Source organism: Zeugodacus cucurbitae, chromosome 2, assembly GCF_028554725.1.
Source record: "Zeugodacus cucurbitae isolate PBARC_wt_2022May chromosome 2, idZeuCucr1.2, whole genome shotgun sequence".
Taxonomy (NCBI): domain Eukaryota; kingdom Metazoa; phylum Arthropoda; class Insecta; order Diptera; family Tephritidae; genus Zeugodacus; species Zeugodacus cucurbitae.
Genome location: NC_071667.1, coordinates 22,665,272 through 22,685,636, shown reverse-complemented (window position 1 = coordinate 22,685,636; position 20,365 = coordinate 22,665,272). Strand labels below are relative to the sequence as shown.

At 35.6% G+C, this 20,365-nt stretch overlaps 2 protein-coding genes across 3 annotated transcripts; one reads left to right on the top strand and one right to left on the bottom strand.

Annotated features, from left to right (window-relative positions):
- The first annotated feature begins 1,645 nt into the window (after window positions 1–1,645).
- On the top strand, window positions 1,646–5,689 carry LOC105215825 (golgin-84). The gene is made up of 3 exons (XM_054226006.1): window positions 1,646–3,254; window positions 3,331–3,548; window positions 3,607–5,689. Exons 1-2 carry the CDS (start codon window positions 1,742–1,744, stop codon window positions 3,543–3,545), a joined length of 1,728 nt encoding a protein of 575 aa, XP_054081981.1. The 5' UTR covers window positions 1,646–1,741; the 3' UTR covers window positions 3,546–3,548; window positions 3,607–5,689.
- A 379-nt stretch (window positions 5,690–6,068) lies between these two features.
- Dms (dromyosuppressin) lies at window positions 6,069–17,147 on the bottom strand. Of its 2 annotated transcripts, none has more exons than XM_011189977.3 (3): window positions 16,987–17,147; window positions 7,084–7,292; window positions 6,069–7,011 (listed from the first exon to the last, which is right to left on the bottom strand). In XM_011189977.3, exons 2-3 carry the CDS (start codon window positions 7,289–7,291, stop codon window positions 6,935–6,937), a joined length of 285 nt encoding a protein of 94 aa, XP_011188279.1. In that variant the 5' UTR covers window position 7,292; window positions 16,987–17,147; the 3' UTR covers window positions 6,069–6,934. The 2 variants fall into 2 exon arrangements, with proteins under 2 accessions (XP_011188279.1, XP_054081983.1); XM_054226008.1 differs by lacking the exon at window positions 16,987–17,147 and adding an exon at window positions 7,584–7,958.
- Window positions 17,148–20,365: the final 3,218 nt, after the last annotated feature.

The window sequence follows — 20,365 nt, the reverse complement described above, 5'->3', positions numbered from 1 at the left end:
TAATGCATAAAAAATATAAAAAACATTCCAATAGACGTTTAAAATGCAATGCAATGCAATGTTGAAATTGTCAAGAAACACTTCCTTAGATAAAGTTTTTAAAGAATACAAAAAAAACTACAAATATTCTTAAAGTTTGCACTAAAAAAACTTGCAAAACAAATGCATAACAGAAATAAAGCAAAAAATAATATATAATAACAAAACGCGAATTAAAATTAAGCACATTTTGAACAATTCTATTCGATTGAATATCAGCGCTATTTTCTACAGAAATATTAATTGACTAAAAATCATATTAGATTTGATATCAAAATAAACATGTTTGTGATATTTTACATGAAATTAATGAAAGCAAAAGAACTTCAGTAATACAGAAAAGCAGTAATATGAAGACTGATTTATATACAAATTTATATTAAATAATTAAATTAAAAGAAAAAGTTGAAAAAACCAAAGAGCTTCGACACAAACTTACAAATACTGATTGAAACGAATATTTTATTGTTTTAATTTTTTCTAATGAAATTTATTTGATTTCCTTTGTTAAAATTTTGTTTGTTCTTATGAGTCGTTTATTTTATTTAGTCCTTTTTTTACTATTTTCTGTTTATGTGTAAAAAATAGCCAGCGCTTGTACTGCAGCTGACACAATAAATATTTTTACAAAATAATTTCGTGGTTTTAATAAATTTTATATCAATTGAAATAATATATGTATATTTTAAAAGCCTATAAGCGACTTCCCAGCAACTGCTAACATTTTAAGGTAAGCATTTTTCCTAAACACATTCATAATAACACTAATATATGCTATCTACACCTTGGTAGGGCTTGATCATGTTCCATCTTGTTAATAATAATTAATGATCAAAAAAGATCAACTTAATTGATTCAAACTGGCTTATCGACGAAAGAAGTCAAATTTTTCGCCAAGTTTTGCAGAAACTAAACCTTTACGATGCATTTGATCACTGTGGCGAAGTGCTCTTCAAGCAAAATGGAATAATCCATAGACAGGACAGCGGTTGGAGTTCCTAAACAATAGTGATACCGATCGACATATATATGGAAATACAGAATGTGTTCAGTACTATGACAGCAGCGGTTGTATAATGACCAGACGACCGAGTAATATTTACAGGTTTATGTGTACCAAGTAAGCTCTTGTCCATACAAGATTGTTGCATACGAAACATATTTCTATCTTCTATGACACTATTCACACGACATGACGATATATAAACATTCGTTAATGACGTCGGACCCTAAAGCTCTTGCTGTTAAAGCACAAACGGACAAAGTAATGTGTAACAATTTCCTAACCCTTCTTGGAGATATCGTTAGATGTCAACGTTGTGTTGCGGTTACGTAGAACCGTAGCCAGTGTAGTCTGTTCTGTAGTTACAGCGAAAGCTTTAATTATAAATTATAAATCCTCTTCTGATCCCATTACACTGATAATTTATATAATCAATTCCGGTAACTGTATAGCCGAGTCCCAACAAATTAAGTTATAACAACATAAATTAGCAATTTTGCCATATTCCTACGATTCCTACGACTATTGCGTATATGGTAAATAAGTAACTCCACCATTAGGGCAAAATTACAAATTTCCCGTAATCAGCTGATTGTCATAAATATCCCCTCAACCATTAATAAAAAAATATACTGTGAAGCGAAAAACATATTTGTTTACTTTCAATTAAAAACAAATTAACGCCACGACAACACAAAAATGGCGTGGATATCTGGCTTAGCAGACAAAGCCGAAACTATTTTAAACAAACTAGATCAAAATGCCGCTACAGCTTTGCAAGTTGCAGCAACTACAGGGAGCGATGGTGATAGTAGCGAAAGTAATGCCTTGGAAACAATGCGACGCAACTTATCCAATAGCAAACTCTCATTGAAATCATCGTTTTCACCAATAAAAGGAAGAACTATTGGTAGTGCAAATCTGAGTAAATCAGTAGAGGGTGATACAAATGTATTAAATCCATCATTTCACACTTCATTGCCGGAGTCAGTGGAAGCCAGTGAAAAAGTTGAATGGCACATAAACTCTGCTGTCTCATCTCGACGTAGTTCTATTAATTCACGTCCCGATGCTGTGGCCATTGAAGTGGAGGAAACAACTCCGAAACATGACATATTGAAAAAAGTGGCTACTGAAGGTTCTTTTCTAACTGCATCTCATGAAAGTCAAGAATTGATGGCATTTAAAATTGCCTTAAACGAAATAACTAACGAACGTGACGATTTGAGGACACGACTGGCAAAACTAAACCGTGATAATGAGAAAGCAGCATTTCTTTCAAAAATACAGGGACTGGAAGCACTACTACAGCGTTTAACTGAGGAGCGTGATCAAGCACAAAATGAACTGGGTAAAGCGCAAAATTCAAACAGTGCATATACGCACACCATTTCAGAGCTCGAAACGAATTTAGCTAAACTACAACAAGAATATTTTGAGGTGGCACAGAAACTGCAAATGCAAATGAAGGAAACGGAACAGCTCCGTAAAGAGCTGCAAGAATATCGACATAAAGCACAGTACTCACTACAAATGAAAGACAATCTTATAACCGAACTAAAGGCTAACGGCGTGCCGGCTGGTACAGTAACAAAAAATGAAGATGAAACTGAACCGCATTTGTTACAAATGGAGTTGGACACTTTGAAACATGAACATCAACAAACCTTAGAAGAGAGTAGTACATTGCGCATGCAATTAGAGGATTTACGACGCGATTGGCAAATGGTCAATGAACAACACACCACATATATGGCGAATTCACGCGCTGCAGAAGAAACATTAAGGAAAGAATTGCGTACAGAGCGCGAACGTTTGCTAGCAACAGAGTCAGAGCAACGTGTACAGGCGCAAGAGTTGGCAAAGTTACGACAGCAGCTCAGCAATCAAATGGCTGCATCTGCGACGCGTCTGCAAGAAAAGGAGACCCAATTGGAACAACTACGTGCTGAATTGCTGCGGCGCAAGACAACGTTGCAGTCCACCGATGGTGCAACGGTGGATAGTTTCGATGAACGCATTAAGGCGCTCACACAAACTTTGGTGGATAAACAGCAAACTGTAGAACGCATCACAACCGAGCGGAATGCGCTGCGTATACAATTGGAGAAAATGCAAGATCAACTGCAACAGCAATATGCATATAACAGTAATTTACACAGTGGTAAAGCGGTTTCGCGCAATTCACTTCTCTCCAACACAACTGATGACAGTAAGTACACGAATACATATACATATATTTGTATACATTCATACTATACTACATTACACTTTATTTATCTGTGTAGTCAAAGCTCAATTCCCACTTCTAATGCGTGAGAATCCTTTCGACAACCGTGTGGCTCGACGTGTTAAACGTGTCTACTCTTCACTCGATTCTGCTGGTATACGTTTAGGCGCCTTCCTTCGCCGTTATCCACTCATGCGCATATTTGTGCTCATGTACGTGGGCCTGTTGCATTTATGGGTTATGTTTGTGTTGATGTCGTCATCTCCAAATTGAAATTAATATTCCTAATACATAGTCGTAAATGTTATTAAAATTCTTAACAGATATTTGAAATAAGCGTATGTAAAATTGTATTAGATGTATTTATATATTCATAGGTGTATTATAATTATATTATCATCTATATATTGGAGTTTAGTTATATAATTAATATAGATAAATTATATACATATATAAATCATGTTGTTAAAAATTGTATTTCTCGTGTTCAGAGAAATTAAATGACAAATCTTAAAAAGTATTTAATTATACGTTTTACATTAATTATAAATAATAATTTAATCAAAATCAAATTCAGTACATAATCACATAAATATATTTGTATTCAAACGTAAGATTTCGTGCATCAGATAAAACTCAATAAAAACAGCGAAACACTATCCATTAACTTGTAGATAAAAGTATTAAGATACTAATGTTGTTGCTATTGCAGCGATATAAAACATTTCTCTTATATTTTTATACGCCTCGACATCAATTGATTTTGTAAAATGCATTTCACTCTTCAGTTCATAGTCTGATTTCAGCTATCAGTAAAACATTCTACAGCATTAAGAAAGATCTTCAGTGACTTACCGGGAGAATTTCACCATGATCAGATATATAACAGCCTTCATCCTCCCTGCCAGGAGTCAATGACATCACCTCAATTTCACCGCCCAAGTAAAGAAATCAAGTAAATGTGATACATCTAAGGAAATTCATAGTGAGAGTGATCGATCACATTTTTAGTGTAAGGTAGGTTAGGTTAGAGTGGCCGATCTCCTGTGCAACAAGAGATCTTACTTGGATAACTAAAGCTACTCCTTTGTGATGCGCAAACTTCTCAAAATGGATGTCCAAGACACTCAAGTAATGACAAAGCGCTTTGAGCCTTTCACGAATTTGTGTAGGCAACTAATTTGTAGTCGGGACACTTCAGCTGGTTCTTCGAAGTTTGTTCTGCCAAGCTTGTTCTGAAAGCTGGACAAAGAAGGAGAAAGTGTCTTGACGTTTCAATATCCCCTTCATCCATGCAACTTTGGCAATTTGCGTCCGTCAGAATATTTAGCCCCACGGCATGTAACCTCATTGGGCAGTGGCCAGCAATATACTCCCATTATCACTGCTAGCTAAACCTTACTAAGAGCTAATAGCTCAGTGGATCTCCTGCGATCCTCCTTAGACAGAGGTAGCACATCTGAGTAACCTATCAGTTGGCGGCCGCCTCCGCTTGGCTACGACCCATTCACATTTCTTTTGTAGGAATGGGGATAGAGGCTCCGCAAAACTATAATCCAGATTTCCAGTCCAAGTCCAAGTGATCGAGAGTTTCAGAATGTCCACTTTTGGGACCTTTGGTATACCCAACTTCTCTGAGTCGAATAGCCATCTTTGCGGCAATACACGTAATATCAACCGATGCTATACATAAGTAGAAGGGCATTGCGTACCAGTGTCGGTGTAGTTCTTAGTGCCTGCATATGCTAATGAGAGCCGCTCTTTGTACACATTCTAACTTCTTAGCAAATGTACGCTTTCCGAACGCTTCCGCCAGACTGGTACTCCGGAAAACCGTTTTGGCTTGACTATGGTTTCGTAGGGCCAGGCCACAACCTTTGGGGAGAGGCACCCGATCTTCCCGATGGCTCCTCTGCAACAGTATAAGGCAACCGATGCCTTCTTAATATTTTCTTCAATGTTAGGTCTTCAGGATAGCCTTATATCCAAAATGAGGCCCAAGTATTTCATCTTTTCTACAGGTTTAAGCCGAAATCCTATCAGAGAGAGGTGGACATCCGGGATTCTGTTTTTCCTCGTAAATAACACCAATTCGGTTTTACTAGGATTAACGGCTAAGCAGCATCTGTTCGCCCAATTGGCAACCACCCGCAGATATCGTTGGGTTACTTCATAAATGGTCACCAGAAATTTTTCTTTGACCATAAGAGCAACATCATCTATATAGGCTATCACATAGCAGCCTTGTTCGTCTAGTTCCTTCAGTAGGTCGTTCACCACCAGGATTCAAAGCAAGGGAGAGAGGACGACTCCTTGCTGGGTGCCCCTATTTACTTTACGCAGTGCGGTTCGAGGTACCTCAAACGTGTCGAGATCTTTGGCAAGTGTAAGGTAAGATTAATAGGTTAATTTTCGATCCCAGGTATCTGAAATTACACCTGACACATATTCAACAAAAAAATTCGTTCTTGGAAGTTATCCTTAAAAATAACTTATTAAAAGTATTATTATGAATTACAGGATATAGCTAATAAAAACTCCAAAATATGGATATAATATAAATTTTCTTCTTAACAGTATATAAAACTGTTTCGCCATCATCTCGATGTTATGAGCCGAGTAGAGCTACCGTTTAACGATGATAAATTTTATGAACAATTTTGCCTTGCCAGTTAATATGAGTGTTTTGATTCGATATTGTCTGACGAGTAATCACTGTCTTTAGTAATAAGATATTTGAATCCTTGATTGATCTAGTGAAAAAACAGTATATTTTTATTTTATGTAATATTTGAGAGGAAACGATTCACTTTATTGAAAATTATAGCTTTTTTTACATTTACTATATATATACATATGTATGTGTTTAATTGCTGCAAAATACATCTTTATTTGCGGGTCTGCATTATTTTTTTTCGATAACTTATTACTAAATAGATATTTCTTATATGCGCCAAAAATGTTAAATGTAAAAATTGTTTGTGTTCAATGATGCCTTTTAATATTGAGTAATAATATTGATATATTTATATACATGTATATATTTATAAATATCTGCTGTCTCTGCTCCTTCGTGGTATTTTTTAAATATTTTTAATAAATACATTTATATTTATCTTTTTTTGTTTTGTTTTTATGCATTGTTTTATTTTTCGTTTATTTTTGCCTAACAAGAATTATACATTATAATAAAAAACAACAATTAGTTTTAAAAATTGTTTTATAATATTTTTTTTTTAATTTTTAAAAGCTCCCATGTATTTCTGGTGTTTATACGCGTATGTATAAGTATATATTCCAGATGTACAAGTACAGACAATTGTAATTCATTATAAAGAGATCAACTTAAGCATTTGTATTATACATGCATACAAATATTTTTATGCTTAATTAATTGTATATAACGATATATATATTTTTTATTTAAAAATATTTTTGTTTGCAAATTTGCAATATTTTTCGAATTGCCATAAAATTAAGCTATATTTTTTTAAATAAATTTTATAGTTAAATCATTTTAATTGAAATTAAGCGAATTTTTTAATTTTAATTTGTCGGTTGTTGTTGTTGGTTATTCACATGGCGGTCGTGCTTGAGTGTCTGTGTGTGTTTGTGTTGTAAATCATAGAATCCATTGTACGGTTGGTAGCATTGCCGAAAATTTAACGCCTTTTGCCGAAACGCAAGAAAACGTGATCAACATCCGAGCGCTTGAGTGGCGCCTGATCGGTCAACAGAGCTAATGTATAGAGGGAATTTATCAATTAAAAATATTTTTATTTTTTCAAAATCTCAAACTGTGGTATTTTACCTGCGGCCTCGCTATTCAGATACGATTTCAACGCTGTAGCCAATTGTTCCGAATTGTTGAGTGCCGAGCAGACCTTTTGGATGTGTGGTGGCATATCTTCGACCATGCCTGATTGACAGAATGGTGGCACCGCCATGGCATTACTGGATTGCGCAGCAGCGATAAGAAGGGTGGTGAAGCAGAGAATTGCGAACATTTGGCTGGACATGCTGAAGGAATATTGAAAGTAGTTTCTCTTTTGAATAATGGTTTCGAGCAAAATTTTAAGATTAACTAATGCGCTTAGCAATGCTATTCGATATAGGATACATATAGACGTTAATATAAGGTACATATTTATAGATTCCTGGGACGTGCCTACCTCGGTTATTCTCATCATTAGTAAATTTTTCTGGAACTCAAAGGTCCCGTATAGGCCTGAATCGTTTGAAAATTCTTTGCATACTGATAATTTCCAAAGCCCCCCAAAAAATAAAATGTACAATAGAGTTGAGTCATACCTCTGAAGTGATCAATTAACATCGTCTCGGTAAGACCAGATATCGATTCGATCACATATAGACTTCTTGAGAATTTAATATTCTTTTGTTAGAAGCTAGTGATATTTAATTAAGCGATTTCTGAATTATCAAAGCATAGCTTACATCTGCTCCATAACGCTGATCCTGCTTTTGTTGAGTCGATTTCTCAGCGTATTTAATCTAGCAAGACTATTCGTAGCACATGAAAACGACTGAATATCTACTTGACTGAATATCAATAGAGGATCTTTTACTTTTGTTACTTCACCTTGAACCTCAACTTGGCTTATAGTTAGGAGAGCTTCTTTTTATATTTCTGTGTTTTGATGGTCACCAAATAATTGAGGGTCCTAGTAGTTTGAAGCCACTTCTCAACTTTATTTATTTATTTTGAAAAAATTGCAGCAAATTATCAACATAGAATAAGTAAATCGTAAGCCATTATACTTGCGGTATAACAGTAATGTGATATGAACATCACCCTTTCGTATTTTCGTTTAGCGAACTTTTTCTTTGTCTGTTTTAATATTTTATTTGCATACTTTGTGTTAGTTCTTCAAAATCTACCACAATAGATACGCTTTGAGTTTCTTTGTACAACAAGGGTATTGTTTTTCTTGCTTCTCCATTGCATAAAGGGTGCACAACATTACACGCCATTGTATCTAACCAACAATTTGTCTTTTTTCCTGCTGGGAATAAATGGCGCTCGCATTTGAACTTTCAGAAACGTTACCCTTCGATTTAGTTTGAAATTAAAATGAAAACATAATAAATAGTAAATGTATGTAAGCGCCCTTCTCAACCAGCTACGTTAAAGAGATTTAATTCAGTTTTTATGGTTGAAACTATTTGCGCTTTAAATTCTTCAAATTTTTCTTCATGGTAATTATTTTTTTGCTCAATATCTACTAATTATGTCAATATATTACAAATGCTATTCAGTGCTGCGTCGTTTGCGAACGGACCTTTGATTATATACCATCAATAAATCAACTAATCTCCATATGGACTTGGCTATGCATTCAGTGAGGCTAATATGCAGAAATGTTAATAGTTGTCTTCGATTCACCGTACCTTGAGAACGGCGAATGGAACACGTAATTGGCATAAATCAAATAGATTGGCATAATCAAACAGAAGAGCAAGAGCAAGAGGTTATATCTGTCTATTAATATTATACATTAAATCCAACTGAAAGGCAGAGCGAGGGATATCGAATCAGAGATAGAGACAATAGAAATGAGTAAACTATAGGTTCTCATTTATCTAATGGATGAAAAAACAAACCTATAGATATTTAGACATTGATTGAAGATTCAGCAGACCGAATGCAGTAATTTAGTGTTAAACACCTTTAATATCTTTGTACTTGTACGAAGAAAGTAGACTGGCTTTAAATTTCATATATAAAAAATGTATAAACTGTTAATGTACAGTTTTTTCATATTTCACAACTCTGATTTTTGTCATCGATCCATTTCTAAGCATACATTAAAGTCACTGCCATTCACTGCAGTATTAAAATATTTCTCTAATCATATTATATTTTTTGAATAGCTAAGGATATTAACTTAAGGCGCACAATGTGAAGTAACTAAGGAAGTTATTTGCGAAATTCCACTGTTTTGAAAACCCAGTAAGAAAAAGTTACTGATATTCCATCTAGTGGTACTTTACAAAAGACCAGCAAGTAACATATGGTCGGTTTTCTTTTCAATAAGTATTCTTAATAGTTCTAACCTAAAATTAAAGTGAATGTCAAAGTATTAAAGTATACTCGTATGCTTAATTTCAACTTATTTAAAATCCTAAATGAAATTTGGTATTAGATACAAAGCTTTATTTAAACGAATGCTTGGTTATAAAGTTCATGATAGCCTGACATCCATTTTGTCTAACATCTAAATTTATTATAAAACCATTTACAAGCACTTTAAAGCGCGTTTAAGAAATATCGAGCACTATGACGGGTCAATTTCAGCATAGCAAAATAAATATGGTTTTACCTATATTTTATACGAAACTACTGTTGAACAGGTCCAATTTTAAAATACATATTTTTCCTAGCTGGCAATTTTCCAGTCTGTTTGCATTGGATTAACTGTCGTCAATAGAGCAAATGCCAACACAGGCAAGTGCAAAAGATCCATCAAATCAAGGCTTGTGCCATTACAATGTCTGCACACCTATGCACGTAGGTGCCAACTACACCCATGTGGGTAAATGCAAGAAGAAAAAAAATAGTGAATGCAACTAGCAACACTTCAAGCGCATCAACGTGCGCAATGCATAGTCGAATAATCAAAGGCATGCATATGTATGCATGCTTGCACACAATCGTGGGTACAGAGTGCAGTTTCGAAGAACTTATAAGCAAAGGTGCAAATTGTCGGCTAATAAATATACTTAGGCGACTATATATTTGAGGCAGGTTGGAGCTGCAGCAAACAGTGCCACGCGCACACACATTCATAGTAGGCACCCAGTAGAATGTGTTAACCAGTTAGATACACCTATAGATGATGTATAGATGACACTTTCTAGCGCGTCATAAATTTGATTTCGTAATATGCTTATATGGAAATGAATATGTATGGCATGTACGAGTAATAATGTTATGCATATTGCCTATAAATTGGAGAATTCGAAACTAAACTATGTATTCCACTGCCTTATAAATATATTTCGTAAGCATAGTGAGTATTTGAAATTTCAATGAATACATAAATTAAATTTTAGTGCAAAAATAAATAAATAGCTAAGTAATCAATTATATGCCTTTTTGGATTGCATAAGCTATAAGGTATAGAAAAAATTCAGTACCTAAAAACAACCGAGAAATATCAATAAAAGTTTGTAATAAAATTATAGCAATAAAATTCACAACTTTAGCAGGCAGATCAAAAAAGCTGCTCTTTCATTATAAGCTCAACAAAAGTAAGTACTCTATGCTATGGTCGTTTTCGCCATGAAAACTCTACTTCTTTTCTAAAAAAAAACTACCGTTTATTGCCCTGCAAGGACTATAACAACTTAGTCAACACACTCTTCATATGCTCGTAAATACCCTACGCATTTGCTTGCCGGCAAACAACCGTGTTGTATTTCGTTGACAGCCAGCAAATGACATACGACGCACTACCCATACATATGAGTGCGTACGCTCGTCTGCACTAACTTCTAACAGCACTAAGTTGGTAGGATAATAGGATAATGGATAAAAATTACCATCACGATTGCATCTTGCAAATCTGCGCGCTATCAATTTTGCCGTTTGTACACAGCACAGGTATTGCTGTGAAACGGCCGAAGAGGCCAGCAAGAAGAAAGGCGAGCATTAATGACAATAGTAAGCCAAGGCAAGAAAAGTTAAATTTTGCAATAATCGTAATAAAGTATGGTTCTTAAGAAGTGTGCCCCACAGGCAGTGGCACGTGATTTGCGTATGGTGTAGTGTGAAATGTTGAAAGTGTTGCATACTTTATGGCGCATTAGCAGGTGATTATCGGTTGCTTAGCGATCACAACATTGTATTGCATACTTACGGGAGCAATTTGATTTACTTTGACTATATTATGAATATTAGCTGTCGCTCAAAGGCCGAAGGGCATGCGTATAAATGGTGGACTAAACTGAAATATGTAATAATACGATGATTATTTGACGATTGTACCTATGCTATAGCTTTCATCGGGTTCCTTATGCTACTTTTAATGTGTGCTTTATGGTTAATCTACAAAGGTAGGATCTTACAAGCTTTAAATCTACTCCTTGTAGCTTTTAGAATACTATTAAACGACTTTTCATATCAAAAGTACTGCTGGAAAATTTAAGATAAACATTATATTTCAACTCAATCAACTCATGTACCATCGAGTGGCAGTCATTTGATCAACTCACCCACCTACGACGGATGTCGAATCGTTCTTACGAATAATTTAATTAAAAATTTCAAAGTTTAACAAAGCCCCGTTGCACTAACAGTTCTCATACGCAATTCTAACTGTAAATTTGTGTAAAGTGTTTATAAGAGTGTAAGCAGAAATTCAGTTAATGATTTGGTACTGGAAATCCAAAATGTATACAAATGCTATAACATAATGTGACATATTAATTATTTTGATTACCTTTCGTGCTTAAAACTCAAAATGTTTTATTATATCATATCTTTGAGCGATAAACACCGCTAATCATGGATTTAAAATTAGCATAATATCAGTGTGCCAAAATTTCTAGGAATACTATAGCAAATTTCACTAGTAATAACCGTGGGTAGTTTTAATTACACCAACTTCGTGGTTTTTAATCACTTTCCCCATACATATGTATGTATGTACATGCACGTAATTATGCGATCACGTGATTGAGTGCGTGTTATATATATATATATATATTTGGCGTAGGAACCGCTTTAAGCGATTATAGCCGAATCCACCAGAGCGCGCCACTCATTCCTCCTTTTTGCTTTTTGGCGCCAACTGGAAACACCAAGTGAAGCCAGGTCACTTTGCACTTGGTCTTTCCACCGGAGTGGAGGTCGTCCTCTTCCGCGGCTTCCTCCAGCGGGTACTGCATCGAATACTTTCAGAGCTGGAGTGTTTTCTTCCATCCGTACAACATGACCTAGCCAGCGTAGCCGCTGTCTTTTTATTCGCTGAACTATGTCAATGTCGTCGTATAAATCGTACAGCTCATCGTTCCATCGTCTGCGGTATTCGCCGTTGCCAATGTTTAGAGGACCATAAATCTTGCGCAAAACCTTTCTCTCGAAAACCCCAAGAGTCGTCTCATCGGATGTTGTCATCGTCCACGCTTCAGCGCCATACATCAGGACGGGAATAATGAGCGACTTATAGAGTTTGATTTTGGTTCGTCGAGAGAGGACTTTACTTTTCAATTGCCTACTCAGTCCAAAGTAGCACCTGTTGGCAAGAGTGATTCTGCGTTGGATTTCAAGGCTGACATTGTTGGTGTTGTTAATGCTGGTTCCCAGATAAACGAAATTATCTACAACTTCAAAGTTATGACTGTCAACAGTGACGTGGGAGCCAAGACGCGAGTGCGCTGACTGTTTGTTTGATGACAGGAGATATTTCGTCTTGTCCTCATTCACCACCAGACCCATACGCTTCGCTTCTTTATCTAGTCTGGAAAACGCAGAACAAACGGCGCGGTTGTTGCTTCCGATGATATCAATATCATCGGCATACGCCAGGAGCTGTACACTCTTGTAGAAGATTGTACCCTCTCTATTTAGTTCTGCAGCTCGTATTATTTTTTCCAGCAATAGATTGAAGAAGTCGCACGATAGTGAGTCACCCTGTCTGAAGCCTCGTTTGGTATCGAACGGCTCGGAGAGGTCCTTCCCGATCCTGACGGAGCTTTTGGTGTTGCTCAACGTCAGCTTACATAGCCGTATTAGTTTTGCAGGGATACCAAATTCAGACATCGCGGCATAAAGGCAGCTCCTTTTCGTGCTATCGAAGGCAGCTTTAAAATCGATAAAAAGATGGTGGGTATCGATTCTTCTCTCTCGGGTCTTTTCCAAGATTTGGCGCATGGTGAATATCTGGTCCATTGTAGATTTTCCAGGTCTAAAGCCACACTGATAAGGTCCAATCAGTTCGTTGACGGTGGGCTTTAGTCTTTCACACAATACGCTCGACAAAACCTTATATGCGATATTGAGGAGACTTATACCACGGTAGTTGGCGCAGATTGTGGGGTCTCCCTTCTTATGGATTGGGCAGAGCACACTAAGATACCAATCGTCAGGCATGCTTTCTTCCGACCATATTCTACAAAGAAGCTGATGCATGCACCTTATCAGTTCTTCGCCGCCGTATTTGAATAGCTCGGCCGGTAATCCATCGGCCCCCGCCGCTTTGTTGTTCTTCAAGCGGGTAATTGCTATTCGAATTTCTTCATGGTCGGGTAATGGAACATCTATTCCATCGTCATCGATTGGGGAATCGGGTTCGCCATCTCCTGGTGTTGTACTTTCACTGCCATTGAGCAGGTCGGAGAAGTGTTCCCTCCATAATCCCAGTGTGCTCTGGACATCCGTTACCAGATTACCTTCTCGGTCCCTACATGATAATGCTCCGGTCTTGAAACCTTCTGTTAATCGCCTCATCTTTTCATAAAATTTTCGAGCATTACCCATGTCGGCCAGCTTTTCAAGCTTTTCATACTCACGCATTTCGGCCTCTTTCTTTTTACGTCTGCAAATGCGTCTCGCTTCCCTCTTCAGTTCTCGATATCTATCCCACCCCGAACGTGTTGTGGTCGATCGCAACGTTGCGAGGTAGGCAGTCTGTTTTCTCTCCACTGCGGAACGGCAATTCTCATCGTACCAACTGGTTTTTTGGCGTTGCCGGAGACCAATTGTTTCGGCTGCAGCGGTATGCAATGAGTTTGAGATGCCGTTCCACAGCTCCCTTATATCGAGATGCTGATGAGTGCTCTCCGAGAGCAGGAGTGCAAGTCGAGTAGAAAATCGTTCGGCTGTCGGTTGTGATTGCAGCTTTTCGACGTCGAACCTTCCTTGTGTTTGTTGACGGGCGTTCTTTGCTGCACAGAGGCGAGTGCGTATCTTTGCTGCTACTAGATAATGGTCCGAGTCAATGTTTGGTCCTCGGAGCGTACGCACATCTAAAACACTGGAGACATGTCTTCCGTCTATCACAACGTGATCGATTTGATTGCGCGTGTTTCGATCAGGGGACAGCCACGTTGCTTGATGAATTTTTTTATGCTGGAATCTGGTACTACAGACAACCATATTTCGGGCCCCAGCGAAGTCGATCAGCCTCAGGCCGTTTGGCGATGTTTCGTCATGGAGGCTGAATTTTCCGACTGTTGTGCCAAAGACACCTTCTTTACCCACCCTGGCGTTAAAATCGCCAAGCACGATTTTGACATCGTGGCGGGGGCAGCGCTCATAGATGCGTTCTAGGCGCTCATAGAAAGCATCTTTGGTCGCATCGTCCTTCTCTTCCGTTGGGGCGTGGGCGCAAATCAGCGATATGTTGAAGAACCTCGCTTTGATGCGGATTGTGGCAAGACGCTCATCCCCCGGGGTGAATGCCAGGACTCGGCGACGTAGTCTCTCTCCCACCACAAATCCAACACCGAATTTGCGCTCCTTTATATGGCCGCTGTAGTAGATGTCACAAGGACCCACCTTCTTCCGTCCTTGTCCCGTCCATCGCACTTCTTGGACGGCGGTGATGTCAGCCTTTAGTTGTATGAGGACATCAACCAGCTGGGCAGAGGCACCTTCCCAATTAAGAGTCCGGACATTCCAGGTGCATGCCCTCAAATCATAGTCCTTTATACGTTTGCCGTGGTCGTCATCAAAAGGGGGGTTTCTCATCCGAGGCCTGTGTTTCTTATTCACTGGTTATTCGTTTTTATGTGGTGGGTCCCAAGCCCTACGCACAACCGCACAAGCGGGCTTCGCCTTCTCACTTTAGCTCGCCTCCAAACGGATGTCTGTTAGCTACCCAGGGGATACTTGGTCTAAAACCGGAAGTCGTGAGCTGCTTGAGTCATATGCAAAAGAATCGTTCCTGGCCACTCCCAAGTGAATGGCAATCAGAAACTTTCCTCACTTGCGTGAACTTCTACATATGACCCCATCCCCCATGCGTGTTATAATTGCCGGAAAAAGGGTTAGACGCATATTGACTGTTGTGATGTTTGACGCCTCATAGGCATTTGTCACGTTTAGAATGAAATTTGCGCACACGCAAATATATGATATTTCAATATATATATATGCACGTGTGTGTGTGTGTGTGTGTGAAAGACACCTGCATAAATTCCTATAGTTCAGCGTACATGAGGTTTACTCAGTTGCATACGCAGCACGAGCATCTTTGTTTAATGAAGCTTACATAGCAATTTCTGCTAAAACGTTACAATATGTGTGGTACCCCACAGCACGTGCAGTACATATGTAGACAAATATTAATATAAATGTATGTATTAGAGAAAATTAATTGTAATTGTACAATTTAAGGCGAATTCCGGTGTAAAATAGGTTGATTAGTACGAAATCTCCAAACTTTTTGAGGTAACATTTGTAAAACCAATAAAGAAAGTGGCAAAGGTTTGAAATTTGTAACATTGTTAAGCTGTTTAAAATAAATTATGTATTAAATTGTAAGTAATTAAATTACTTCAACTTTTACTGTATATTTTTCCGTGAGGATTATAAATTTTTGAATCTAAAGGTAAATAAAAAATTGTTTTATTATTAATTTCAATCTGTAAATCTCTAAAATTAAAAATTAATAAATAAAATAAAATAAAAATAAAAAAATTGAAAAAAAAAAATTAAAAAGGAAACAAGTTTTTTTTAATTTCTTTAAGTTAAGTAATGTAAAAAGAATAAGGAGCACATAAAAAAAAAATCGACAAAAGTTTTTGGATGGAAAGTTATCTGTTTTAGATTAAAATACTAAAATTTACACAACCATTTAGTAATTTTACTGTAAAAAAGTAATTTCTGCATACTTCTAAAAATAAAAAGTTACTTGAATAAAAAGTATGAACTTTTAATTCCAATAATTTCAAATTATTTTTTATTTATCCTTATATTGTTATACTATTTGCTAATCTATCGACATTTTATTATGTCATTTTATACCAGTTGTTTGTTCGATTCACCTCTCTTCAAAAGTCAGTAAAGTGTAGACAGCTAATGTTTTTTAAACACTTAAACATAAGTTATTTATCAAAATACTTTTTTAACTATTTTTAATTTTTCAATTATTGCTAAAGCTTTTTTAAACTTCAAAATGTGAAATCTGAAGCCAAGTGTAAGTGGTCTCTAGAGTAAGCGGTGCGATATAGAATAAAAAAGTCTCAGCTGTCAATACTGAATAGTGTAAATAGATATTTTAAAATGTATTCAAAAAAATTAAGTTTAAATAACTAACTATTATTTATACACATAAAGATAGTAAATGTGTATGTTTAGTACTATTTCATATTTTTTTGATATAACTATGTAGCACTGTTCTAAACCATATTTACTTTCTTCACAAATTTATGTTAAAAATTAAGGATATTTAAATTTTTCACACGCATATTACACTAAATCAAGTGGATCCTTAGTAGTAATTTGTGTAAACAAGTTTAATTTCAAGCTATATATCAATTTTAGTTTGGTATTTGCACAACTCTTACACAATTCACACTTTTTATTACGAAATTGTATTACTACAAAAAAACAAAAACAAAATTATGAAAAAAATACCGCTAACCAACATTTATTTACTGTAAACATTATTTTAAAAACAGTTTGAAAACACACAATTTTACACGCTTACACCTTAAAAACTAGTACTCCAACTTGTATTCTACGCACCTGTTGCTTTTTTGTGCTGTGAGTTTCACTGAAATTAATTCAAAAATAACTGTCACTTGTGTTTGACACGTACAAAGAGTGTATTGAATGTAGATGGTATTTGGCTTTTGCAACTGTATCGTAGAAGCACACTTGTTTGAATGATGTTTACAGCAACAGGATACGTCCTTTTATATGGAACGAACGAACTCAGCGCTGGATGCTGGAAGGAAATAGGCAGCATTGCCATTGGCTCAAATTTCCAGCGGTGATTTTCACTGCTTGTCGTCGTGGGTGGGAAGTTGCTCATACGCCCTCGCCGCCGACAATGGTGACAACCGAAAGTTTGTACGCGTTTGTGACGATGTGCTGCTGCAGTAATAACTAATTTTTGTACATGTGTGTGTGTGAGTGTGTCTGTTTGTATGGTGATGGTGGTGTGGTATGGTATGGTTGATGTGCATAAAAAAATGTTACACTGTTGAGTTTATCTTAGATATTTAAGTTTTATCATGAGCATTCACCATTAACTTTTCCATCTCTGAAGCGTGCATACACATGCATGTATGTACGTTTGTATGTATGTATAATCTCTAGCATGCAGGTGTTTGCTTGTTGCACTCAACAGCTTTCATCTTCATAATCAATTTATTATATCATACGTTTTTATACACTTTTTATGTTTTTAATTATCTATCATGTGAAATATGCCTCTTTTGTGCAGTCGCCACAGGATAATGCCCGTAAATATCGTTTTATTATTGAAACGCAACTAAAATAACGATTATAACTATTTCTTGTGTTGTTCAAAAATTATTTGTTTTTCTTTCATATGCATTGTTAGTGCTGTTCCAGTATTAAAAACGCCAACATATGCTCAACATTTTTTATCTTCTTGCAACACAAGAGCGATTTTATATAATATCGAGTTTATAGTTTGTATTTGTTCATTAAATTGATGATAAATTAGTTTGTCGTTGTTACTGAAATTACATACTCTACTTATCGCTAACAAAGCTGAAAGTAATAAGTACAAAGTTCACATAAAGATGTGTTTAAGAATAAATATAATTTTACTACTGTCATCAGCTTTCTTGTATTAAAAACGACAATTGTCTTTCGTAGTCACTATAGTCTAAGTCCTCTAACTTTTTGCATTCACATAAGGATGGCATATTTGAGATCCCATTTATATTAATCTCGATGAAAGTATCTAACTAAAAACATTTTATTTAAAATTAGAAACTTAAAACCACATCCTCGTTCACTGTTTTTATATTGAGTTATCTATTGAATTCCGTAGGTCTGTCTGTCCGTTTCGGTTTTTCAGTGTAAGCAAAAACTAAATTACAAATTTTGATATCATGTTGCAACTTAAATTGGATCAATTTGTGAAATATCTTAATGAAATTAAGAATGGGTGAAAGAAATTGCATCAAAATATGTCTTTATTTTTATAAAAGGTATACAATTGGTGCAGAATTCCATCAAGTCATATTTCTAATATATGGATACTATTATATTAGTCAATTTCACCTAACATACCCAATATATTATTCTCCGTCCCTTTGCTTGAGTTTGTAGTACATGTTTCTGAATAGAAGATGCTTCAGTAAAATTAACCAAGAAAAGTTCAATTATCATTATAATATTCGGTAGTAAAAATTATCGCTATTGGTTTATATTACCTTATCATATGATAAAAATATAGATTTTTGTAGTTTGATTAAAATGTCTCAGACATGAAAAAATCGTAGTAGTGAAACTAAGATTATTAACTATTGCATAACTCAAATTATGACGATTATAAAATTTTATAAGTGTCATATTCTGACTTTTCTTTGATTTATGTAGTAAAAATTTGGTCGAAATAATTTTTTAGGCTCTTGGAAACAATAGCAATTAAGTATATAATTTTATGTACATATAATAACTAATTAATAAAAGCTTGGCTTGGTCGAAACCAATGAAACCTAAGGAAATCAGTAGTCGTTATCAAACATGGTTATGAAGTAATATAGCCATATTTTAGTATTAAAAGGGAAAGGACAGAAGGAAGCGTCGGAGGCCCTATAAAGTAGAGATATAAATGATCAGTATGTTGAACTGAGTCTGTCCGTCCGTCTGTCTTTCTGTCCGTCCGTCTGTCTGTCTGTATATATACGAACTAGTCCTTCAGTGTTTAAGATATCGTTTTGAAATTTTGCAGATGCAGTGAAGCTGCTCATTTGTCGGAAATGCCGATATCATGAAGCTGCAACTGAACGATTGGAATCAAGGGCTTGTATGGAAAACTTCCGAATTTTACTACATATCTTCACGAAATTTGGTGTGAGTTATTGCTCATAGAAATAATTTAATCTAGGAAAAAATTGTTCAGATCGGTTCACTATAGCATACGAGTATAGCTGCCATACAAACTGAACGATCGTTTAGATCGGTTCACTATAGCATATAGCTGCCATACAAACTGAACGATCGGAATCAATGGCTTGTATGGAAAATTTTCGCATGGATTACTGCTTAAGGTAATAATATCCGAAGAAATTGTTCAGATCGGTTAACTATATAACCTTAATGTTTCTAGCAAACAACCCGGCTAAAAAGAATTAGTAAAATGTTTTCTTTTTTTCACTTACTTTTTCTTACGTCTTTACATTTGCTTAAACACATAGATACTAAAAGAAATGCACCTGTGAAAGGTATATTAGCTTCGGTACAACCGAAGTTAACGTTTTTCTGGTTTACTATAATTTTAATATTTTTTATAATTTTGACGTAAATCACATTACTTGTAAATAAATAACTTTTATCTATCTTTAAATTTAATACCATATTACTTTTAGGAATCAAGGATATATAAGGGATGACATCGACAGGATTGACAGAAATCATTAAAATCAGTAAATTTATAAATTTTTTTCGCAAATGTCCAAATAATACCCGAGTAATATTGTTAAATTTATATTACTTAGTATATGAAAGCTACGGAAAAATGAGACAACCTTTTAGGAATACAGTCAGCATATACATATCATGGTTATCATATAAACTCTGTTTCGATATCTTTCATGATAATAACTGAAAACATACATATAAAGTGCTATAACTAAGCCAGATAGTAAAGTGGGCGTATCCCTGCCCCTATTAAGTTATATGTCATCTATTCCTATTAAGTTGAATGGGTCATCTCAGAATCTACTAAAGCCATTTCAACTAAACTTTCTGGAGTTATTTACTTTAGGTACTTTATTATACGGCATGGAAAAGGAAATGAAAATGAATCAAATCGGACTATAACCACGCCTATGTAGCTCTGATACATAGGTAAAGAAAAACACTCGAAAAATTATATGGTAAAGATAATATAAAGAGTTGCACTAATTTTGGTATAAAAGAT